Here is a 27,081-nt window from a genome sequence, read left to right as displayed (position 1 = left end):
TTCTTGAACAGGATATTCGCTATTACTAGCTGAATCTTGTTACAGAACTCAATTAGTTTTCTCCTCTTTCATTCCTTGCCCCAAGCCCATATTCTCCTGTAACCTTTTCTTCTACTCCTTCCCCTACAACTGCATTCCAGTCGCCCATGACTATTAGATTTTCGCTATTAGATTTTCGTCCCCCTTTACACACTGTATTACCCTTTCAATATCCTCATACACTTTCTCTATCTGTTCACCTTCAGCTTGCGACGTCGGCATGTATACCTGAACTATCATTGTCGGTGTTGGTCTGCTGTCGATTCTGATTAGAACAACCCGGTCACTGAACTGTTCACAGTAACACACCCTCTGCCCTACCTTCCTATTTATAACGAATCCTACACCTGTTATACCATTTTCTGCTGCTGTTGACATTACCCCATACTTATCTGACCAGAAATCCTTGTCTTCCTTCCACTTCACTTCACTGACCCCTACTATATCTAGATTGAGCCTTTGAATTTCCCTTTTTCAGATTTTCTAACTTGCCTATCACGTTCAAGCTTCTGACATTCCACGCCCCGACTCGTAGAACATTATCCTTTCGTTGATTATTCAATCTTTTTTTCATGGTAATCTCCCCCTTGGCAGTCCCCTACCGCAGATCCTAATCGGGGGACTATTCCGGAATCTTTTGCCAATGGAGAGACCATCATGACACTTCTTCAACTACAGGCCACATGTCCTGTGGATACACGTTACGTGTCTTTAATGCAGTGGTTTCCAATGCCTTCTGCATCCTCATGTCTTTGATCATTGCTGATTCTTCCGTCTTTAGGGGCACTTTCCCACCCCTAGGACATGAGAGTGCCCTGAACCTCTATCCGCTCCTCCGCCCTCTTTTACAAGGCCGTTGGCAGAATGAGGCTGACTTCTTATGCCGGAAGTCTTCGGCCGCCAATGCTGATTATTTATCAAAATTTAGGCAGTGGCGAGGATCGAACCCGGGACCGGAGACGTTTTGATTATGAATCAAAGACGCTACCCCTTGACCACGGGTACCATTGACAGCGATGGCAAACAATGTGACGCTGTGGACATTACCTTGTGGCACACTATTCTCCTGAACAAAGCATTCAGACATGGCTTCGCCAATGCAATAACGAAAACGCCGGTCCTCGAGAAATGATTTGATCAGAAGCAGCAGGCCTCCACGTAGTTCACATTCATAAAGTTGGTGAAACACGTTGTACTGTACCTCCAAGTAGTGTCATATGCTTTTTCGAGGTCAAAAAAATACACACACTAAATGGTTTCGGAGTAAGAAGGGCTCCTGTATCGCCGTCTCCAGTAGAATTAAGTTGTCGAGAGTGGAACAGTAGTGCCTGAAAACGCACTGGGAGCGGCTCTGGTGCCCTCGGGACTCGAGCACCCAGACGTTGCGGCGGTTGACCATGCGTTCAAAGAGTTTTACCCGTAAAACTGGTAAGGGCAACACTCCTATAACTGTTAGGGGCGCTACGGTTCTTGCCTGGTTTCCAGATTTGAATTAATATCGCCTCTTTGCAAGTCGTGGAGTACTGTCCATCAAACTAGATCTGATTGAAACAAGAAAGGAGCTGACCTTTCGCTTGAGGGCACAGATGACGAAACATGGTATAATGTATCTCATCAGGTCTTGGGGCAGTGTCTCTGGCTGCAGATAAAGCTGTTTCCAGTTCCCCCATGGAGAATGGAAGGTTGTAGACTTCCTTATTAGGCGAGAAGAAATTGAACTGCAGTCCAACGGAATACTTACATAGCAGGAGCTTGTCTGGATGACTTAGTAACATTAAAGAGGCGTTCAGCTAAAATGCGAGCCATGTTTTCTGGCGTGTCCACCAAGACCACATTATTTGACAAGGCCGAAAGGGGATGTGGACTACACTTGCCTGAAATCCGTCTTATTGATTCCGAAACGCGTGCAGCGGAAGTGGACCGAATTATGGAAGTCGTGAATTCCCTCCAGGAAGCCCTCTTTCGTTCTTTGATCATTCGTCTTGCATGGGCTTTCGCCGACCTGAAGGCATAAAGATTGTCCATAGGCTGACACTGTCTGAAGTTCCGCAGATCTGTCCGTCTGGCCCTGATTGCCAACCGACAGTCGTCATTCCACCAAGGTACAGACCGTCGTCTGAAGTGGTGACTAGACCTGGGGACGGACTCTGCGGCAGCCCTTTGGATCTCATGAGTGACATGGGCCACCACCTCCTGTGCACAATCTTTTCTTTCAGAAATAGCCCGTCGACTGTACTGTAACCAATTTGCCCTTTGCATCAGCCACCTGTGTGGTCTCCTGCTGGCCACCATCCTAGGCGGCAGACGAATCCACACTGGGAAGTGGTCACTAGAATGCAAATCTGGAGCCTCTTCCCACTAAAACGAGTCTGCAATGGCTGGGGAACAATAACAAAGATCAATAACTGAAAAACAGGCTGCAGCTTTGGAAAAGTGAGTCATCTGATCCGCGTTCAGAAGGCAGATGTTCTCAGAATGGACGAGTCGCTCGATCATCCGACCCCTGGAGAAAGTAGTAGCCAAGCCCCACAGCACATTGCGGGCACTGAAGTCCCCCACAAGGAGGAATGGGAGTGGGAGTGCCTGGAAGAGGTCTGCCAGTGCTTCTGTATCCAAAGAGTCATTAGGAGGGCAAGTACAAAGAACACACTGTGACAGTAAAGGGTGCGAGAACTTGCACAACAACTGCTTGCATGGTCGTGGTAAGAGGCACAGGAGAGGAGTGGCATCTGTCGTCAAGGAAAATAGCCACTCCACCTTTAGCCCTGTTTCCAGTAGTACCATCCTTCCTCTATATGTGGTAGCCCCGTAATGTAGGAATATCTGGGACTTTAAGATGTGTCTCTTTTAAGCAGATGCAGAAATGTTTATCCTGGACTAGCAGCTGCAATTCTTCCAAATGTGAGCAATATCCATTCAAATTCCACTGCAACACAAAATTCCCTATGGAAGCCATTGGTAAGCGATGGTGATTCTTTTCTTTCTCCCTCGGCGGCGGTGATTTACCGGGGACGTCAGAAGGAACGTTAGAATTTTCCGTGCTCTCTGGTTCCTCCGACTGGAAGTCCAAATCCTCAAGAGCACATTCGCCATCAGTAAGTGAGGGAGCTCGTCGATCTGAAGGTTTACCTACCGCTTTCTTGGACTTATAACTGCTTTTCGAAAAACGTTTTTCTTTACTGACAGGAAGAGGCGACTACCTGGGTTGCGGGGATGGCTTACTTGGCTTCTGATCTTGAGGAGTGAAATGTGGGTTAGGTGCATCAGTGGCAAGTGGAGCGTTTCCCCCACAGGTACATCGACAAGTACATGTGCTCGTACTGGGACCTGTGGTCTGAGTTTGTGTGGAGGCGTCACATTTAGCTATTGGTAATGCAAAATAATTAGCAAAAACCGGTGGTTGCATGGCTTTGTCAGCCTATTTAGCTTCACCAAAGGGTATGCGTATCTTTACTTTCAGCTCTTGAATTTTCTTTTCCTCGTTGTAACTCCCACACTTTCTGCTCCATACCGGGTGATCCCCAGAGCAGTTGACACATTTCGGAGGAAGTGTACAAGAAGTGCTTGACTCGTGAGCGGAGCCTCCACAACTGCCACTCGTAGCCTTCCCGTTACATCCCTTAGTGGTATGGCCAAATCTTAGACATTTGTAGCATCGCATCGGATTAGGAACAAACGGGCGAACCTTAAGGCGGATATAGCCTGCAAGGATATGTTCCTGTAATTCGGGAGTACTAAAAGAATAAACGATGCCGATTTTTCCAAATTTCCCTTGACTCTCCTCATATAATTTGCACCTCCATGAAACCCACATTCTGCTACTCCTCACGTAACTAAGCGGGGTCCAACTCTATTATATCGGAGCAGGTAACCATGTCCTTACTATAGTTAAGGGTGTTACACAATTCAGTCTCTAGTGGGTAGCCACCTAAGGCCTTACATCCCAGAAGCTTAGATATTTGGTTGGAATTAGAAGTTTCCACTAAAAGCGTTCCATTACGAACTCGTTTGACACTTTTCAGAGACCCAGAAATACCTTCAACTGTCTTGTGGATATAGAAAGGGGATATCTTCTCAAAGCTTCCCCCGTTTCGCTTTATTACAATGAAAGTGTTATGGCACACTAATGCCCTGTTACTACCACTCAGAGACTTCTTTTCGGGCGGACTGAACAACTGAGCTCTCTTGGAGGAGTGGGTGTAGGTGTTGCCTAACTGTACATCCACCCCGTCAGTAGTAGTAGTTTCGTGAGACAGTTGCACAGGAATCCCACGAGATGCTAGAGAAACAACCGTCGATCCAGGCAGAGCCCTGCATGCCTGAGCAAGCCTGATACAACTGGGCGGCGGCAGGTGCTACAGAGGTTGCCCGCTAAAGACTGTTTTACCTAAACAGCCATTCACCTCCTCAGCATGTAGTACACCTTGAGGTTGAGGGGTGTTTTATGGTGGTGTGTACCTTCCTCGCGGTCCAGGCGGTGAAGCCAAGACCCCTGTTCTCCGAAAAACACAACATTCCACTGCTGTGTCGCACGGTGGTCCTTGAAGCATGACCACAGCTTATGGTGACAGAGGACTGGTGGCGCTTACCAGCCCCCAGCTCAGGAACCCCGGGGTCGCCAAGCCCGTGCTCAGCAAACGAATGCTGAGCCCCTGAGGGGAAAAAGGAAGGAAGTAATATATAGAAGTTGCTGCATCCATTATTGCCTAGGCATCTGAAACATGAGTAAAAAAGAAAAGAGATGTAAGCAGATTACAGGAATGTGAAATGAAGTTCTTCAGAAATTGGATAGAAGTAACAAGGGAAAGCAGAACAAGGAATGAAAAAGTGAAGAAACTTGTGAAAAAAGTTCTCTTAGAGCAGGATAGGCACTTAAAAAGAATGTAAAACAGGAGGATTCCCAAGAAGATACTCGAAATGAAAATGTGAAGGAAACGAGAAGTAGATCAACCCATTGATGACTGAAAGGTGTGGAGGAGTGTGTGAAAAAACCGACGAGGACTTGACCGGAGTGAACACAGAAAGACGGTGGGAAAACAGGATTAGATGGCGTGGCTTATGTGTTAAACAGAGTAATCTACAGTGTGATTATAATTAAAGTTAAACTCTCAAACCGCTGTACAAATAACATCACAGGTTAGAATGACACCAAATTGCAACGGAATATTATCAGAGGAGGAGGGAAAACGTTTGACAGAAGGAAAAAATAGTGTGAAAATTGATCAATTCATGTCTCTGTAAGTGTCAGAATACGTAAATGAAAACACCTGTCATGTGCACGACCCTTTGAAGTTGGTATAAAACTCCGGGTACACGATGTTTCTTCCTTTCGCGTCTGCGACGTTCGCCGTGACTGTCTCATTGCAGGATCGCGCTCTTCTTGTAAAGCTGTATTACAAGAATGATGACTCTGCACACGTCGCTCTGCAGAAGTTCCGGACACTGAAGGGTTTGGAAAAAGCCGTTGACCCGATAACTGCTGTGGCTTTGGAGAAAGTCAGTGGAAGCAGTGGCCACAGAAATGCACGAGGAGACGAGTGGTGGTGCGTAAACATGTGGTGCACGGAGAATTTCCCAACCATTCGACATACCCGTGAGCACGGTACCTAAAATCTTACGAAGCATCCTACATTGCTATCCATTCAAAATTACCCATGTGCACGAGATGCTTCCTGTTTACCTGCCAGCAAGAGAGACCTTTAGAATATCATGCTCCCATGGAATTTCATGCTCACATGGAAGTGGACAATGATTGGCCTTATGAGATTGTGGACAGACCAAGTCCATTTCCATCTGGCGGGATACGTCAATACACAGAATTGTCGAATATGGGCAACGGAAAATCCATAGGCAAATCAACCAGTAACACTTCATCCAGGAAAGGTCAGTGTGTGGTGCGGGTTTACGGCATCATTTAGCATAGGGCCATATTTTTTCGAAGAGACGTGCTTCCAGTCCTGTTACCTGTACTGTTACTGGTAAGCGCTATGAGTGTCTCTTGCGTAACCACGTCATTCTTGCTCTCCAACAGCGTGGATGTGTGGGTGAGATCATTTTTATACAATATGGCGCACCTACGCACATTCCAAATCCAATTAAGCAGCTGCTGAAGCGCCATTTCAGGAATGCTAGAATTATCAGCCGCCATTTTCCTGCAGCCTGGCCGTCCTGATTACCTAATCTTAATCCATATGACTTCTGGCTGTGGGGCTATCTGAAAGATGTTATGTTCAGTTTTCCGATCGCAAACTTAGCTGCCTTGAAGGCACGCACTGCGCAACACATTCTGAATGTGACCCCGGAAACAATTCGATCAGTTGTGGAACATTCTGTTTCTCGATTTCAGTTTGTTGCAGAAAACGGTGGACAGCATACTGAACATGGTTTGCGCCAATCACATTGAAATTAATAATCCGATTTGATTTTGATTGAAGATTTTTATGTAGTTTTGGCCACAGGACAATTAAAAACCGATTTTTCCCATCCGATGTGATATGGTCTTGCCGTCGTGGATGGGCTTACGTAACTAACCGTACCACAACTGTGGACACACGGACAGTGAGTAGTACAGTTTGTTTAACGTCAAACGTATACCTTAGGCATTGTTGCATGATTCATTTGTCATTTGTAGTCGATCACTATTAAATTATGATGCTTACCGTTCCATCTATTGATACATTTTGTAAATATTTATTTTGCCTCTGCCATACGTTTTCCCCCTTCTCCGATAATATTCCGTTGCAGTTTGACGTCATTCCGACCAGTGCGGGTCTGCTTTACATTCGGAATATTTTTCTGAAGAAGACGTCGTCATGGTTAAGCCATACAGTAGAGCTGCATGTCCTCGTAAAAACAATGGCGGCTGAAGTTTCGTCTTGCTTTCCATTGTTTGCGGTTACAGTATAGCAAGGTCTTGTGAACAAAGGTTACAAGGTCAGATCAAACCTGCAACTACTGTAAAGATCGTTGCCCCTCTTCAGGAACCGAGCGAGGTGGCGCAGTGGTTAGACACTGGACTCGCATTCGGGAAGACGACGGTTCAATCCTTCGTCCGGCCATCCTGATTTAGGTTTTCCGTGATGGCCTCGCTGTCTGTTCTCCTTCCCCAAACCAACCAACCAACCAACCCTCTTCAGGAAACACACGTTTCTGTCTTCTCTATAGGTGGATGTCCGTTGCGGTTACACCTACGGAACGACTATCTGTATGGTGGAGGCAAGCAAGCCGCCCGGCTACACCGTCGCACAGTCCATGCTTCCTGGAGGGACGTAACGTAAACCGTGATAGGAGACTAAACATGTGTACGATTCCGTAACGCAGTGTCATAGGTAGTCAGTGTGAATGCTGTGACATAATAGCCATTACTCATCTCTTAAACCATGGTGCTCTATAACAGGTACAAATTTTCGGAAGCTGTCAACCAGATCTCTCACAGCTTTGTACCAAAAGCAATGCCGAAATCTACAACCCACGTCAAATTTTCCCAAGCAGTCGATGTAGTTTTACAAGGAGCCCAGTCTAAAATCAAGATCAATTGGCTGCTATCTGGGTCATTCGATACAAAGCGATCATTTCTCAGAGTTCTCAACTATTGTTGGTGCTATATGCAGTTGCGGCCGAACCTCTCCTCAAAGTTTTACTTATTAGAATAGAACGTATGTCGACCTCTTTCAGATGATCCGAGCATATTTGTGTTAGCACAGGACCACATAATGCTTCTGAAACGCTTACTCTACACTTACTTGAAGCATCAGGAATCACTAACAACTTTAGCAAATCCATGATAGTGGACTCAGGGGAAGGGTTACAGCTTGACGAACAACAGTGATTACCCTCAGCAACAAATATATGAAGTCTAGGTCTAGATCTGGTATCAGATCCGAACATGATTCCAACTAGCAAACAACGCTCTATGTTGATGAAAGCAAATAGCTGAATTCTGAGTGAAGCCTAGTAAAGCTAGCGAACGATTTCATTTTATTGAAAGTGTACTACAATTCTAAAGGCGGCAGGGGTAAAAGAAAGGGAGAGAAAGGCTATTTACAATTTGTACAGAAACCAGATGCTAGTTATAAGAGTCGAGGGGCATGAAAGGGAAGCAGTGGTTGGGAAGGGAGTGAGAGAGGGTTGTAGACTAACCCCGATGTTATTCAATCTGTATACTGAGCAAGCAGTAAAGGACACAAAAGAAAAATTCATAGTAGGTTTTAAAATCCATGGAGAAAAAATAAAAACTTTGAGGTTCGCAGATGACATTGTAATTCTGTCAGAGACAGCAAAGGACTTGGAAGAGCAGTTGAACGGAATGTACAGTGTCTTAAAAGGAGGTATATAAGATGAACATCAACAAAAGCAAAACGACGATAATGGAATGTAGTCGAAATAAATCGAGTGATGCTGAGGGAATTAGATTAGGAAGTGAGACACCTAAAGTAGTAAAGGATTTTTGCTACTTGGGGAGCAAAGTAACTGATGATGGTCGAAGTAGAGAGGATATAAAATGTAGACTGGCAATGGCAAGGAAAGCGTTTCTGAAGAAGAGAAATTTGTTAACATCGAGTCTAGATTTAAATGTCAGGAAGTCGTTTCGGAAAGTTTTTGTATGGAGTGTAGCCATGTATGGATGTGAAAGATGGACGATAAATAGTTTGGACAAGAAGAGAATAGAAGCTTTCGAAATGTGGTGCTACAGAAGAATGCTGAAGATTAGATGGGTAGATCACATAACTAATGAGGAGGTATTAAATAGAATTGGAGAGAAGAGGAGTTTGTGGCACAACTTGACGAGGAGAAGAGATCGGTTGGTAGAACATGTTCTGAGGCATCAAGGGATCACAAATTTAGCATTGGAGGACAGCGTGGAGGCTAAAAATCGTAGAGGGAGACCAAGAGCTGAATACACTCAGCAGATTCAGAAGGATGTAGGTTGCACCAGGTACTGGGAGATGAAGAAACTTTCACAGGATAGGGTAGCATGGAGAGCTGAATCAAACCAGTCTCAGGACTGAAGACCAAAACAACAACAAACTACATTGAGCACAATCCGTGAAATATTTGGAAGTAATGGCTCAAATGACTCTAAACACTATGGAACTTAAAATATGAGGTCATCAGTCCCCTAGACTTAGAACTACTTAAATCTAACTAACCTAAGGACATCACACACATCCATGCCCGAGGCAGGATTCGAACCTGCAACCGTAGCAGCAGAGCTGTTCCGAACTGAAGTGCCTAGAAGCGCTCAGCCACAATGGCCGGCTTGAAAGTATTCGAAGAGGCGGACGTAATAGATATTGAGCAAAGCACCTAACATTAACATTACATAATGTCCTTCGAAGATAAAAATCAGCCCTACCAATATGACAAGTATACCCTTAAAAGCCTCGCGGTGTATACGATCCGTCTGGGCGCCTTGCCACTGTTTTCGCGGCTGCTCCCCGTCGGAGTTCGAGTCCTTCCTCGGGCATGGCTGTGTGTGCATGTTGTCCTTAGCGTAAGTTAGTTTAAGTTAGCATAGTAGCGTGTAAGCCTAAGGACCGGTGATCTCGGAAATTTGGTCCCATAGGATCTCACTACCAGCACCACCACAACCTCCGGTTTCACAGCACTTGCAGCTGCATCTTCAGGTGAAAATTTGTATATAAGCAGATAACCAACCACACAGAAATATAGGTAATCCCAGACATAAGATAAAACCGAAAATAAGTTCACTGGAGTCAAGTCAAAATACCTATAACATTACAGGATGACCCCTGGTTCATAGTCAGTGCCATGCTACAGATTACCCGCAAAAAAGGGGTATGTCCTACAAGTAATAAGATAAGGAGAGAATTCTTCCGCAAAATCCATGGAGACGGGTAAAAAAACAATGAAAAGAATTTTTTTCTAACGTCATTGTGGGTAAGAATGGGAGGTAAAAGGTACTCACCGAACCTCAAGTTGTAGAGGTGAACACCCACAATCACAAGTATCAGGTGGCAGCCCACCGGCTAAAAATTTATGCAGCCGTTATAGTAGTAGCAGTAGTAGTCCAGAGACTGGTGTGATGCATCTCTCCATACTACTCTATCCTGTGCAAGTTTCTCCATCTCCAAGTACCTACTGCAACCTACAACCTTCTGAATCCACTTAGTGTATTCATCTCTTGGTCTCCGCCTACGATTTTTACCCTCCGATACTAAATTGGTGTCCCCTTGATGCCTCAGAATGCGTCCTGGCAACTGATCCCTTCTTCTAGTCAAGTTGTGACCGAGAATTCCTCTTCTCCCCACTTCTATTCAGTACCTTCACTTTAGTTACGTGACTTGGCCATCGAATCTCCAGTATTCTTCTGTAGCATCAAATTTCTAAAGCTTCTATTCTCTTCTTGTCTAATCCATTTATCGCCCATGTTTCGCTTCCATACATCGCTACACTTCTTACAAATACTTTCAAAATGACTTACAGACACTTAAGTCTATACTCAATGTTAACAAATTTCTCTTCTTGAGAAAAGCTTTGCTAGTCACACGGATAGATAAGATTGTTCCTCGAAAGGTTTATAGTAACAGCTGAGTATTGTTTTAAACTGCAAGAGCCCACCAGAACAACACTTCCATGGAATCAGATGCTTTATGAGACAGCTAGTATTTCGTTACTCGTGAACTAAAGTGCGAAGTTTGGTACTTAATCACCAAGGATACAACAACTTTAGATATACATTCACTCAATAACGAGCAGTCTACTGGGCTTCCTTACATATAGCTGCAAATCCTTCATTAAGTGGTACGAAACTAAGATGGATAGCCCAAGCCGCGTTATCTTGCCACCCGTGACGTAATTTTGACATATCGGACTCGTCACCAAATTCACAATGAAGACAACATTAGTTAACCATTAACAAATACAGATAAGTACACAATTGCACCTGTTTAAATCAAACACACACCACATAGCCCGGCGAACGGTTAAAGCCAAGCGACTCTTCGAGAAGCTCTTCTTCTCAACATGCACCGAGTGGTGAGAAAGCCAAACAACACGCCTCGCGCCGGGACCCTAACCTTTCCGCCGTACTCCAGTAACACCACGGACAGTGAGCATGCGCACCAAGTAAGGGTCAACCTTCCGACCCCGTTGTAACCGCAACCGACAGACCGCACCATGGGGCACCTGCCTCGACGCTGAAAATTGATATAGCCGAACCCGAGATGAACAGCTGACTCGTGCTCGGCCAAAGCAAAATCGAAGGCAAAGACGACACTACAAGGAGGAGGTACTGGGGCCAGCCCCGCGACGTATCACCTCCGTTGTGGCTGCACCTACGTTACGGCTCTCTGTATCGCTCAGGCACCCAAGCCTGCCCATCAACGACGAGGTCCATGGTTCAAAAGAGGGGGGTTATAGTAATATATGAAAGAAACTTGACAGCAGTCAAGGGGGGTCCCAAATAAAACCTGAAATAGAAAATGATAGTATACCAGGCAGGGGTTATAACGACCTGGAAATTTTGCTGGTAACCCCAATCTTAAGGAACAGATTAAGGAAAGGCAAGCCTACGTTTCTAGCATTTGTAGACTTAGAGAAAGCTTTTGGCAATGTTGATTGGAATGCTCTCTTTCATATTATGAAGGTGGCAGGGATAAAATACAGGCAGCGAAAGACTATTTACAATTTGTACAGAAACCAGATGGCAGTTACAAGAGTCGAGGGACATGACAGGGAAGCATTGCTCGGGAAGGGAGTGAGACACGGTTGTAGACTAACTCCGATGTTATTCAATTTGTATATTGAGCAAGCAGTAAAGGAAACAAAAGAAAAATTCGGAGTGCGAATTAAAATCCATGGACAAGAAATAAAAACTTCGAGGTTTACCGATGACATTGTAATTCTGTCAGAGACCGCAAAGGATTTGGAAGAGCAGTTGAACGGAATGGATAATGTCTTGAAAGGAGGATATAAGATGAACATCAACAAACGAAAAACAAGGATAATGGAATGTAGTCGAATTAAGTCGGGTGATACTGAGGGGATTAGATTAGGAAATGAGACACTTAAAGTAGTAAAGGAGTTTTGATATTTGGGGAGGAAAATAACTGATGATGGTCGATGTAAAGGGATATAAAATGTAGACTGGCAATGGAAAGGAAGGCGTTTCTGAAGAAGAGAAATTTGTTAACATCGAGTATAGATTTAAGTGTCAGGAAGTCGTTTCTGAAAGAATTTGTATGCACTGTAGCCATGTACGGAAGTGAAACGTGGACGATAAATAGTTTATACAAGAAGAGAATAGAAGCTTTCGAAATGTGGTGTTACAGTGGAATGCTGAAGATTAGATGGGTAGATCACATAACTAATGAGAAATTATTGAACAGAACTGAGGAGAAGAGTAATTTGTGGCACAACTTGACTAGAAGAAGGGATCGGTTGGTAGGTCATATTCTGAGGCATCAAGGGATTACCAATTTAATATTGGAGGGCAGCGTGGAGGATAAAAATCGTAGAGGGAGACCAAGAGATGAATACACTAAGCAGATTCAGATGGATGTAGGTTGCAGTAGGTACTGGGAGATGAAGAAGCTTGAACAGGATAGAGTAGCATCGAGAGCTGCATCAAACCAGTCTCTGGACTGAAGACCGCAACAACAACAACAACCGAAATAACTTGTAAATGACGAAAAGATGAAATACTAACGTGTAACGCAGGAATTACAGTAAGCAAACTACATCGTACTCACAAAACATGATGATATGCTGCAAATATGAAAGGCATGATAAAGACTGATTCCAAAGGAAGAAATCAAAAACAGAAGTAGGCACCGATGTGGGAAGTGCACACCAAAATACCCAAGCACTACTGAGAAACACGTGTAACTGGCTAGTAAACAGCGGGGCACGCGCGATGGAATGTGATCACGAATACGGAAGCGCATCGATATGGAATGTGTGTGTCAAATTCTGCGTGTGTCGACGAGAAGGTTTGGAGAGACGTTAACGTACAATATGAAACCTTAACCTGTTGCTGAGTGAATCTAGGATAACTTAGGACAATAAATAGAAGAGCCAAAGCAGGGAAAAGCGTAGAAGTTGTATAGTTTATAGGTAAAATTAAAAATGAAGAATTAAAAGGTGAAAAACACCGTAAAATTGCCGACTTAACGATTACTTGGGAATGTGCAGGTATCCAGTTAAGGAATAAATAGCAATTACATAATTACATTGATGGTATTTTAAAAAATCTCATACAGGCCGAACATCTGTAAATTAGTCAAATGCTAGTAACAGAGTGACGATATTCCAAAAGTGAGAACTGAAGGCCGATTTTGAATTTGCCCTGTTTAGATGCTCTTTAAATATAACATCAAAGTTTCCGCCTGTCTGACAGATGTATCTCATCGGCAGTTGTCCCATGATACAGTAAAAACTGCATCACATCCAGATTTGGTTCATATACGGTTTCTCTAAAACATACAGGGCGAATGTCGGTATCATTCTTAAAATGAGACATTACTGGTTTCGTCCTCCTTCATCATCCAGTTCTTATTACACTACTGGCCATTAAAATTGCTACACCACGAAGATGACGTGCTACATACGCGAAATTTAAACGTCAGAAAGAAGATGCTGTGATACGCAAATGATAGTTTCTCAGAGCATTCACTCAAGGCTGGCACCGATGGCGACACCTACAACGTGCTGACATGACGAAAGTTTCCAACCAGTTTCTCATACACAAACAGCAGTTGACCGGCGTTGCCTGGCGAAACGTTCTTGTGATGCCTCGTGTAAGGAGGAGAAATGCTTACCATCATGTTTCCGACTTTGATAAAGGTCGTATAGTAGCCTATCGCGATTTCGATTTATCGTATCGGGACATTGCTGCTCGCGTTGGTCGACATCCAATGACTGTTAGCAGAATATCGAATCGGTGGGTTCAGAAGAGTAATACGGAACGCCGTGCTGGATCCCAACAGCCTCGTATCACTAGCAGTCGAGATGACAGTCATCTGATCGGCATGGCTGTAACGGATCGTGCAGCCACGTCTCGATCCCTGAGTCAACAACCATCTGCACGAACAGTTCGACGACGTTTGCATCAGCGTGGACTATCAGCTCTGAGACCATGGCTGCGGTTACCCTTGACGCGGCATCACAGACAGATGATGGTGTACTCAACAACGAACCTGAGTGCATTTTGTCGAATGAATCCAGGTTCTGTTTACAGCATCATGATGCTCGCATCCGTGTTTGGCGACATCGCGGTGAACGCACATTGGGAGCGTGTATTCGTCATCGCCATACTGGCATATCACCTGGCGTGTTGGTATGGGGTACCATTGGTTACACGTCTTGGTCACCTCTTGTACGCATTGACGGCACTTTGAACAGTGGATGTTACATTTCAGGTGTGTTACGACCAATGGCTCTACCCTTCATTCGATCCCTGCGAAACCCTACATTTCAGCAGGATAATGCAATACCGCATGTTGCAGGTCCTTACGGGTCTTTCTGGATACAGAAAATGTGCCCTGGCCAGCACATTATCCAGATCTCCCACCAAATGAAAACGTCAAGTCAATGATGAGCGAGCAACTGGCTCGTCACAATACGCCAGTCTCTACTGTTGATGAACTGTGGTACCGTGTTGAATCTTCATGGGCAGTTATACCTGTACACGCCGTCCAAACTCTGTTTGACTCAATGCCCAGGCGTATCAAGGCCGTTATTACGGCGAGAGGTGGTTGTTCTGGGTTCTGATTTCTCAGGATATATGCACCCAAATTGCTCGAAAATGTTATCACAAGTCACTTCTTGGATAATATATTTGTCCAATGAACATCATCTGCATCTTCTTCGAGTAGCAATTTTAATGGCTAGCAGGGCAATTGAAATCTTTTCAGCGAAAGGGTAAACATGCTACTTGTTTTGTTTTTCAAATAATTTTGCTTATTTCTTTATTTAACATGATCCGCTTAGGGGCATCAGGGCCTCTCTTACATAGAACTAGGATTTATATATACAGTATCTTTTTTATGGCATAGTTGCCTAACAAATAACAAACTTAATATGACGACTAGTGTTAAAATGGTTTTAGTGTCTGAAGTGGTAATGAGAGTAAATTGAACTGACTGTGAACTAATAAATTTAAAACCGGCAGCACTTGTACTGCTGTAGTTACTGCCGCTGACAGTGATGTAGGTAATAATAAAAATAAGGACAATAATAATGATAATAATAAAAATAATGGTAGTACAAATACAAGAAGAACTTATATGAATAAAAATCAGATGTTCCTGATACAACGAGTACTCGGAAAATGAGAATTTAAAGAGATGCATCAGTCAAGAATACTGAGAAATGAGGAAGATTTGATTGTTAAGATGGATGTACAATAGTAACGACTGCATCGAGGGACAGTTATTGTTGCTTTAGTAAATATCTCATTAATTGTCTTTCGAAGCTAAAGATGTTATTCAGTTCTGCAATATAATGCGGGAGGTATTACAAAGCCGGGTTTCTGCTACTGAGAACTATTTCGAACAAGTGGCTGTACAATACAGTGGCACAGAAAGTATTTTGCTCCGATGGGAGCGGTTGTTTCTCCCATGTTGTTCAGAAAAGGACGTGAAGGTCGACGAGAGGTACGATGTATAGTGTTCATTGCTAAGACAGTAGAAAAGGCAGAGGGTAAGGAAATCACTGTCCTTGTGTACACGCAGCTAGGATCGCTGTGCAAATGTTAGGGAACTGTTATCAAATAGTCGAACATCACAATTATAACGAACACAGGCATTCATAACCAGTTACGGGAATCAGGAGCTTTGCAGGATAACACCGCTGTAATCAGTAACTGGAAGCACAAGTCTCTGCACAAGTTACTTTTCCATATCAAGAGGGAACAGCTTTTTATATTTTTGGGGGGCATTGGGAGACGCTGATACACTCTTGCGCATTACGTCATCTGTCCAACTTATATTTTCATCTTCCTTGACTTATAGACTGTTTCGTGGAGGAGTTAAGTTTATATTTGTCCCATCTAGACTTTATGATGGTACCGATTCCCGGTATTTCAGAGTAATTAGCATACAATGATCAACCAGTCTCGCGTAAGTTTGGGATGAGTTGAGCTTTAACCCTATATCCTGCGACAGAAGTGGCGGAAACTGGGCGAGCTCACTCAGGAGACTTCAAATTATACGTACGTAACGTTTCGCATTGGTAGCATTTTTTTCGGTCGAGAAGAACAAATGGTGAGCATTACTTTCTGGGCAACACTTGTATGAAACGAAAAACCACAAACGAGTTACGCAAATTGTTCAAAAATGGATATTCATACAGGTATCGACGAAAAATGCGAAACTATTAACTTTGGCGGGCGATAGATGAATGTGTGACGCTGCAGCACAGTCTGACAGTGCAGCTGACAACGATAGTCAACAGGGGCGTCTCAACACCAGAAGATAAAGCTTTGCGAATTTCTTTCGTGAACTCAGTCTGACGTAACTACACATCGCAGACGCGTGAACAAAAAATGCAGATGTCGTCCCGTCCTTTGGGAGAGGACGTGTGGTTGGGCTCAGAGAAGCCGATTAGAGTAATCGGCGAATGACTCGACATTTGAACAGGAGCGATGGCACCATTCGACAATGATGGCAGGAAAGGGTGAACCGTGGTTGAACATAGTCAAGAAGGAAGGGGTCGACATAAACGACAGACGGTGAGGCCTGAGCAACTGTCAGAGAGGCACTTAGAGCACCGGATTCATCACTACTGTGTATCCTACATGCAACTAGCTCTTCGGTGACCTCAATGATTATAGATAGGTGGCTCACAGAGCCCCGGATTCATCACTACTGTGCATCCGACATGCAACTAGCTCTTTAGTGCCCACAATGATTATAGCTAGGTCGCTCACAGAGCCCCGGATTCATCACTACTGTGCATCCGACATGCAACTAGCTCTTCAGTGACCACAATGATTATAGACAGGTCGCTCACAGAGCCCCGGATTCATCACTACTGTGCATCCGACATGCAACTAGCTCTTCAGTGACCACAATGATTATAGACAGGTCGCTCACAGAGCCCCGGATTCATCACTACTGTGCATCCGACATGCAACTAGCTCTTCAGTGACCTCAATGATTATAGATAGGTGGCTCACAGAGCCCCGGATTCATCACTACTGTGCATCCGACTTGCAACTAGCTCTTCAGTGACCACAATGATTATAGATAGGTGGCTCACAGAGCCCCGGATTCATCACTACTGTGCATCCGACATGCAACTAGCTCTTCAGTGACCACAATGATTATAGACAGGTCGCTCACAGAGCCCCGGATTCATCACTACTGTGCATCCGACATGCAACTAGCTCTTCAGTGACCACAATGATTATAGACAGGTCGCTCACAGAGCCCCGGATTCATCACTACTGTGCATCCGACATGCAACTAGCTCTTCAGTGACCTCAATGATTATAGATAGGTGGCTCACAGAGCCCCGGATTCATCACTACTGTGCATCCGACTTGCAACTAGCTCTTCAGTGACCACAATGATTATAGATAGGTGGCTCACAGAGCCCCGGATTCATCACTACTGTGCATCCGACATGCAACTAGCTCTTCAGTGACCACAATGATTATAGACAGGTCGCTCACAGAGCCCCGGATTCATCACTACTGTGCATCCGACATGCAACTAGCTCTTCAGTGACCACAATGATTATAGACAGGTCGCTCACAGAGCCCCGGATTCATCACTACTGTGCATCCGACATGCAACTAGCTCTTCAGTGACCTCAATGATTATAGATAGGTGGCTCACAGAGCCCCGGATTCATCACTACTGTGCATCCGACTTGCAACTAGCTCTTCAGTGACCACAATGATTATAGATAGGTGGCTCACAGAGTCCCGGATTCATCACTACTGTGTATCCGACATGCAACTAGCTCTTCAGTGACCTCAATGATTATAGATAGGTGGCTCACAGAGCCCCGGATTCATCACTACTGTGCATCCGACATGCAACTAGCTCTTCAGTGACCACAATGATTATAGACAGGTCGCTCACAGAGCCCCGGATTCATCACTACTGTGCATCCGACATGCAACTAGCTCTTCAGTGACCTCAATGATTATAGATAGGTGGCTCACAGAGCCCCGGATTCATCACTACTGTGCATCCGACTTGCAACTAGCTCTTCAGTGACCACAATGATTATAGATAGGTGGCTCACAGAGCCCCGGATTCATCACTACTGTGCATCCGACATGCAACTAGCTCTTCAGTGACCACAATGATTATAGACAGGTCGCTCACAGAGCCCCGGATTCATCACTACTGTGCATCCGACATGCAACTAGCTCTTCAGTGACCACAATGATTATAGACAGGTCGCTCACAGAGCCCCGGATTCATCACTACTGTGCATCCGACATGCAACTAGCTCTTCAGTGACCTCAATGATTATAGATAGGTGGCTCACAGAGCCCAGGATTCATCACTACTGTGCATCCGACTTGCAACTAGCTCTTCAGTGACCACAATGATTATAGATAGGTGGCTCACAGAGTCCTGGATTCATCACTACTGTGTATCCGACATGCAACTAGCTCTTCAGTGATCACAATGATTATTGATAGGAGGCTCGCAGAAAGAGGGCTTATCTCAGGCCGCCACTTGCACCGACTACCATCGACCTGCGGCCACCCACAAGATCGTCTGCAGCGTTGCTGAGCACGGTCGAACTGGAATCTCATTGAAATCAGTAAAATTGTGCTTACTGACAAGCCCCGGTTCAAACTGAGACCCGATAACGAGCAAAGCCGTATCTGGAGACGCCCCAGCCAACGATGGAATAGCAACCATACAGCCCGACAGCCAGGGACGATGTTTTGGGATGCCATTCCCCCTTAGGTTGTCATCCGCGGAGACCTTACAGCACACTGGTTCGTCGACAATATTCTGCGCCCCGTTTTGTTGCCCTTTGTGGCAAGTCATCCCGGGGTTACATACCGGCAATGTAATGCCCGCCCGCAGACGGCGACAGTTTTCACTGTATGTCTTCGTGCTTGCCAAACCCTACGCTGGCTAGCACGTCCGCCAGATCGATCCCTAATAGAGCATTACAGGCAGCGCCCCCCAAACAGCTCGCCATTTCGACGATCTAACCCGGCAACTGAATAGAATTTGGCACGATATGCCTCAGTACAAACCCGAAAAACTCTATCAATAAGCGCCAAGCACAGTATCTGCTTCCTCAATTTTTGAAGCTGTTTCTTTGAATAAATCATCCAGTATTTCTTAAATTGTAATCATTTGATCATTTGTTTGTATATGTACCGGTTTCTGTACCATTCGATTTGCGTTTTTCCTATGCATCTGGCTGGCTGACTACTCATACAAAAAACAGGAGGATGCCGGCCACTCTGTTATATCTCCACCGTAACAATTTAAGTAAGAGTCATGATAGACATGATAGACGTATAAATCTGCTATATTCTTGAGCGTTCGTCACTTAAAACAGAGCGCAACTAGTTCATTTCAAGGATGTTGTCTCGTACAACACATGCGCCACATACCAGTGAGTTCTCTTGCCTCAGTGTGGAAGCCGTAAGCGACGTCTGATGAGAGAAAATTTGTGATACGTCTTTGGGTGAGAAGAAGTACGCCTCAAAAGCGTTCACATACCGTAGCTTTGTACGTACTAGTTGCAGCTATTGTCCCTCCGTAGTAGACGACCCAATTCCCCAACCCAACAACATAAAGAGCGGTACAGCGAGAAGCGCAGTTGAAAGACGTCTCCCTGACTGTGATAACTCTACTTTATTCTCCCTGATTACGATCTTTGCAATAAAGGAAAAATTCCTTGAATATATTGTATCGATTTCCCCGAGGCGACAGGTGCTGAATGCCTTTCAATGTCCTCTGACAAAAAAGGCAGGAGAGGAATTTTGGCACTTGATTATATGTAATTCACTCTAGTGGCATCGATATTGCAAAATTCTTGGGCAATGGTAGGCTGGGTGAATACTGCGTCTTTCAGTGTATCCTCAATGGTCATCAAAAATATATGGTCACTGTTGTGCATGACGTCCCTTATCCATACCAGTCTCCTGATCGAGGCGACACTGGCATATTACCCGGCGTGATGGTATGGGGTGCCATTGGATACACGTCTCGGTCACCTCTTGTTCGCATTGACGACACACTGAACAGTGGACGTTAAATTTCAGATGTGTTACGACCCGAGGCTCTACCCTTCATTCGAACCCAGCGAAACCCTACATTTCACCAGGATATTGCACGACCACATGTTGCAGGTCCTGTACGGGCCTTTCTGGATACAGAAACTGTTCGACTGCTGCCCTGGCCAGCACATTCTCCAGATCTGTCACCAATTGAAAACGTCTGGTCAATGGTGGCCGAGGAACTGGCTCGTCACAATACGCCAGTCACTATTCTTGATGAACTGTGGTATCGTGTTGAAGCTGCTTGGGCAGCTGTACCTGTACACGCCATCCGTTTGACTCAATGCCCAGGCGTACCAAAGCCGTTATTACGGCGAGAGGTGGTTGTTCTGGGTACTGATTTCTCAGGATATATGCACCCAAATTGCGTGAAAACGTAATCACATGTCAGTTTTAGTATAATACATGTGTCCAATAAATACCCGTTTATCATCTGCATTTTTTCTTGGTGTAGCAATTTTAATGGCCAGTAGTTCATAATTTATTATTATTATTATTGTGATTCAGTTTAATCGTTGTTTCGTCATGACTAGAGTTAAGCAGAAAGTTTTCGAACTACCACGAATTCAAAGTAATTCGACATAGAAGAAAGACTTATGTTCCGGAGAGTAAGTTTTATGCTACCACTGAAATAATCGCTCCCTTCTATGCACTTGAACTATGTCGACTAATTATTCCACAATTTTTTGTATCGACTTCTGGTTTTAACAAATGTTTTTATTAACTTACAGCACTAATGCGAACTATCTGACAGAAATTTAAGCGTTTTTATTTTTTTCACATGTAATTCATCAACAGTATTCCCCTTTGCGGAAACGCTACAAGTAACAAGCACTTAACAGAACCACAGACCATTCGTCGTGGCAGGAATACGCTAGGAGCTGCGTTGCACTTAACCCGAGAGTAGCATCCCTCGACGCAACGGGAAGCAACGTTCTTAGGAAGCCATCATACTCATGTCCGCGACAGCTCTTGAGATGTGAAGTTTCTACAGGATACAGACACCTTTTGTTTATATTTCATTCAAACCTCAACATCATATTTCCTGCTGACCTGTTTTGTTGCATAGCAAGAATCCATAAGCATTGTACGTAAGTGTTCCCAAAGTAGCACACCTGCTTGCAAAATGACGGATAATGTACAAATGAATGGACTGTTTTTTTTTTCATACTATTTCTATCGGACGCTGAGCTAGACTAGTGTGAAATCTACTGTAGGACTTGAAATAAAACGAAAACAAAAGGGAGGAGAGTGAAAAGGTGACTGTGATTGTCTTACGTATTAGGTGTTAGTAAGCGTACTAGAACCTGCTACTGTTTCGTTCATTGGTGGCTAACCTCGGATCTCTCGATGTGGTCCAGTACAGTTTGAGGACTGAATTCGGGCGTCATAACGAATTTCATCCCGCTGTCGATACTCCAGAACGTGAACAGCGTTCCAGTAATCCAGGAGAATCCGGTTGTGAACAACAAGGTGTCCTCTCCTCCGAAAAGTGCATCGTTTCTCCTGAAATCACAGGCGACGACTGCTAAGTGCCGAACTGAGCTACTCCAACCCTTTGCAATTGCTGCAATATGAACATTTCGTTTATGCACCTTTGTAAAAGTTATTACCTGTAAAACAAACATAAAAAAGATATAAATATATTATACCAAAGGGCAGCAGTCTTCTATTTACCATCTCACAGCAGATAATAATACTAAATGAAATTCACCTGAGCCATTACCGATTTCGAAACATCAGTCCATAATATTCAGATCTGTCTAGCCATAAAGTAAGAAAACTAATTAAGATGAAAACTAATACCATTATAGTGAGACACTTTTCAAGAAATTACAACTCACATGAGAGTGAATTGTGGTAACGACTTGAAATGCGATGGGTTACCAACCACCGATTATCTGGGTCATTGCACCTGCAAGCGCATTGCACCCAGTTCAACTTGATATCTGACGTCATTCATCGTATCCAGTTTGCATGGTTCTGAACCATTTTACTAGCAGCTAAACTAGTCTCATGTATTGAGTCCCTTAGTCAATAAATATGCAAAGCCTACATTAGATATTCCATTCCATTATACTGTTTTTGGAAATACAAGATTCGTCTTAGAAATTCAGTGAATGGCCTGATATCTGGATTTGCGAAACGTTTAAGTATTTCAAGGTATATGCGCTTGCAGAGGCATGTAGAAAAGGACAAGTATATGCACTTGTAGAGGCATGTCAAGAAGACCAAACCACCATCTAAGACGTGAAGCAAGTTTTTGTGCTTCATATGCTCGTATATAGTGGGTGCAAACCTTTATAGTACTCTTATGGTACGAGCGAAACATTTTGGTTGGAAGTAGATGTTTTAACATGGGTCTACTTTGTAACAAATGGTAATAGAGGAAAAAATTTATAACTATAACCAGTTACAAATGATGTTATGAAAACTGTCCGACACACTTTAAGGTTTAGAAATCCACTTTGCAGTACAATTGGTCTATGTTTGCATCTATGTTGGTGATAATCTGACTGACTTTATTGTATTATTTTGTTTCGAGGGTGATGTTTTAGCATAGGCCTACTTTGTAACAAATGTTATTAGAGAAAAAAATTGACATCTGTAACCAGTTACAACCAATTTTATGAAAACTGTCCCACACACATTAAGGTTTCAAAATACACTTTGAAGTACAGCTCTTCTACATTTGCATCTGTGTTGGAGATCATCTGAGTGATATTACTGTGTATTACGACATAACACTGTTGTTTATCGTTAACCTCACCAAGATAAACAAAAAACACAATTACGACTTCCATTCTTTCGCAACATTTCCGAAAATATTGTATAATAATTGTAAAAAATGGCGTCTCAGGCGCAGGTGAATTTGGTGTAAGTTTACGGAACAGAAGCTATAACAACAAACTGTTAGTATTATGAGCAGAAAGCAAACTGATAATGATTCACCACGTTCGAATGAACCATCAACAGACTTACTGAAAAATTATGTAATGGAGTTGTGACATATAATGATGTAAAATTAGCGACAGTCTGTGAGATTAGATTTTCATTGTGGTTAACAGCTACAAAACTGTCAAAAAAATGATCAGCATAAGAACTGTTATCAGTTTGTGCTGCCTAAACACACTGGACAGTATCTTCCGATTGCAATAACACGTAATCAGAGATCCATCCTCAGCGCAAACCACAGCACTACGACGCGACGTGATGCCACAACTTGATTTATAGAAGCAATGACCAGGACCGGGTTCAAATCCCTTTCTAATACCGACTTGGGCTTGATTTCATCTCGCTAAATCACTTGAGACAAATTGCAAACTGAGAAATTTTAACATTGCAGCGCGTCAGCAATCGTGAATAATTAAATTATTGTAAAGAATCCAAATGTTCAAAATGTTCAAATGTATGTGAAATCTTATGGGACTTAACTGCTAAGGTCATCAGTCCCTAAGCTTACACACTACTTAACCTAAATTATCCTAAGGACAAACACACTCACCCATGCCCGAGGGAGGACTCGAACCTCCGCCGGGACCAGCCGCACAGTCCATGACTGCAGTGCCCTAGACCGCTCGGCTAGTCCCGCGCGGCATAAAGAATCCACCTCTATTGCAAATAGAAACCGGAGGTTGACCTAGGTTTCGGCACGGACAACCACACCTTCTTCGGAACACATTAAAACTACTAGCTGCCTAAAGAGGCATGGTCCATTGCAATCGAAGCACATTCCTTATAACCATTAAATTTCAAAACGAGTCCCTTGAAAAGCACACCACTGATTAATTGCCCCATCTTTCCGCAGAACGAGCTTAGGGCTTGCATCTGATGTCTTCACCGGCGATGAGTCGTTTCATTTGAATTTTCCTTACTATTTAAGAATAGCGCAGTTAACCATCACTTCATCACTGAATGTTTGCACAGGTGTTGTGTCAAATTTCGGTAGAAATCCAAACATCTCGTAATACCCTGACCAGTCTGGGAAGAAACATTCACTAAGAGTTTACAACAATTTTAAGGATGTTGTAAAATTGTTCCTCTGGAACAGGTAAATTAAGATATTTTGCTTTTATGATTAGTTTTCTTTGGCTTGTGATAAAATTTAGCGAACTATTAGGACTCACAATTTTATCTTATAATTAGAATAACAGAATAAATTAAAATAGTGTCTTTAAATTATTTATGATACCTAGCTTAATTACTCTACTTCATTTCACCACTGTAGTGTTGAGAGAACTGTGTGACAAGTTTACTGAGACCACTGTCAAGTATTAAAACGCTAAATACATTCGCCTTACGCTAGTAAGCGCATCGATAAGGCCAAGTTGAGGCGAGTTGTGCGTATGATCTTGGGGTGCCCCGTGGTGCCAGAACTGAGCATAGCGAATGCAGGGGCCGTGTTGTCCGCCTTCAGCCCCTGAGCGCTCCGCATCAGCAGCTGCTGAGCGTCAGCTACCGACTCAGCAGACCCCAGCACCTGCAGCGGGCAGTCAATCGGTTTGGCATCTGACGCGCACTCGGCGAACTCTGGTTGGCACAGCACTGCTGCGGGCTTCAGCTCTCGTAGCACTCGGCGCAGGCTCTCTGCAGTGACAAAATTACCACCATGCTTTTTATTTCCACAAACTTGCATAATCACTTTACACAGCTCCATGCATTTACAAGACCACGGTTTTTATAACTTAACCTGAGCCAAATAGCCATGTGTCTTTTTAACCAACCCATCTAAAAAATGTGAGGACACTGTAAAACATAACCATACTAAATTAAGAAAATTTAACTAACCTACAAAATGTTGCCTACACAAACTAAAAAGCGACGTCATATTTATTGATGAAAACAGTGTATTTACTCTCAAAATTGTTTATTTTGTTAATATTATACTTTAACTTTTCTTGAGATGTAAGAAATTTAGTTAGAAACCATTTGCAGCTCGTGAAAAAAAGAAACTTTGCAATGTTACGTGAGCCTCACTGCCCTTTTCTTAACTAATATGTGCCTAATTTTATTGTGAGAAGCTCAGAAATGTATGTAAATACCAACTGAAACGCAGTTGGACAGCAAGAAACTCTTTAGCGCACAAACCCCGCAACGATAGTAGTTGTGAATCTTTAAGTACGGACTCTAAAATAAATTGGTTTATTAAAAAAAGAGGACTGTTAATCTGTATTTTGTGGAAAGAGGACGTGTTGTTACACCGTCGCTCAGACGGTATTGTTACATGTAATGACAATTGCTGTTGTAGTGATAAAACTGAGTGAAATATGTGTAAGAGTTGCCAAACATTTATGTATACAAATTTTTGGGGGGGAAGAATAGAAATATCTTGTTTTTGGAAAAGGAGGTGAACTTCATTGTCGTCGCCGGCTATCAATCAACAGAACCGTAAGTGTACAAAGTTCACTTAAATACAGGAAAGGAAATGCGTTCTCTGTTCTATTTTTCATTCAGTACGTACCAACTTCTCATAATTTCTTAATTAGAGTAATCGGATTATGATCTTGTACAATAGTATGGTGCTGAACTCCACTGACGAATTTTGATATAGCAGAACGAAGTTATGCGCCAAGCAATCTCCTTTTCTCACGAAAAGTAGATTACTGTTTCATTGTATTTGCTTACAACAGTGGTCCCATAGACGAAAACTTGGGCTCAAAGCTATCGGCAATACGGCCAAGTTACCAACAGAGTCGTACTTTAAATTTTAAAGAACAATAAATTCCTCCAAATCATAATACATAACCAAGTAATGCAGAAGCTGATCATTTAAGGAGGCAGCAACCAAAATTCAGATACCAGTTACGACTTAGAGTCTCAGTCAAAATCAATTTCTCTCTCTCTCTCTCTCTCCAAACACATATATAAATATTCATATTATTAAGATAAAAGTCATATTATAACTTTATCTTAATGAAGATTCTCTCAGTGGATGCAGTGCTTGCAGGGCAATAAATGATGCACTAATAAAATAGTTGTAAGAATGAGTTACTGGTTTGATAAATTTATCACATTAATTTAAACTGAACTCTTTAATCGTCAATAAGAAAATTTTCGAAAAAGACAATAGAAAACGAAAAAACCATTTTACCTACTGGTTTTTTCCTTCCTTTTGTAATTCCACAATTTCTTTCAACCCTGCCCAAGAGACAAAAAGTAACCGTGATAACAGAAATCACCATTTCAAAGGACGAAATTAAAATATGTAAATCATGAAGACACACTGCTGAGGAACTGACGGATACTCGTTGCAGGGAATAGATGCAGTAGAATACCTGATTATTACTTCTGAACGCACGTGAGCTGCACGTAATGTTGACTACCGGAGCACTGAAACAGACCGACGCACATTGCCCTCCCTCTACGCCCTGTGACCATACCACAAAACGTCACTTCAGTATATCGACAACACATGGAGCAATAAAAGTGTACCGACAATTATTAACAGACAAAACTACTGTAAAATTGTACGCCAATTATTACTTCACACGCTGTCAAATTCATGATACGCTGGAATATTAGAAAGTTCGGATAGTTGTGTACAAAAACAACTTAATCTCTAACTGAAAGATTTGTTTATTGATTCATCATATGGGAACATAAAATAACAGCTGCATTATATTTAAATGTCGATTAATAATATTATATAAAGTAGAATACTATGCACCACAATATAAATAAGAGCACCATCTGTTATGGCTTCGTCAGAGCTCCAAATCCAAGGAGTGCAGTCACTCCAATGCAGAGGGAGTCGCATTGACAATATCTCTTAAAGGACCAGTGACTTCCTTAAGGAGCGTTCCTAGGCA

General features: G+C 43.2%; 1 protein-coding gene across 2 annotated transcripts in view; it reads right to left on the bottom strand.

The window, feature by feature from the left end:
* LOC126339944 (uncharacterized) overlaps positions 1-27,081 on the bottom strand; it is an 86,726-nt gene that overhangs the window by 42,130 nt on the left and 17,515 nt on the right. For both annotated transcript variants that reach the window (XM_050001674.1, XM_050001675.1), the window contains exons 3-4: positions 24,574-24,859; positions 21,610-21,778 (exon numbers count right to left, since the gene is read on the bottom strand). In XM_050001674.1, coding sequence (XP_049857631.1) covers positions 21,610-21,778; positions 24,574-24,859 — 455 coding nt within the window. The remainder of the gene's footprint in view (positions 1-21,609; positions 21,779-24,573; positions 24,860-27,081) is intronic.

The sequence above is a fragment of the Schistocerca gregaria genome, chromosome 1, assembly GCF_023897955.1.
Source record: "Schistocerca gregaria isolate iqSchGreg1 chromosome 1, iqSchGreg1.2, whole genome shotgun sequence".
NCBI classification, from domain to species: Eukaryota; Metazoa; Arthropoda; class Insecta; order Orthoptera; family Acrididae; genus Schistocerca; species Schistocerca gregaria.
This window is presented reverse-complemented; position numbering and strand designations above follow the sequence as displayed.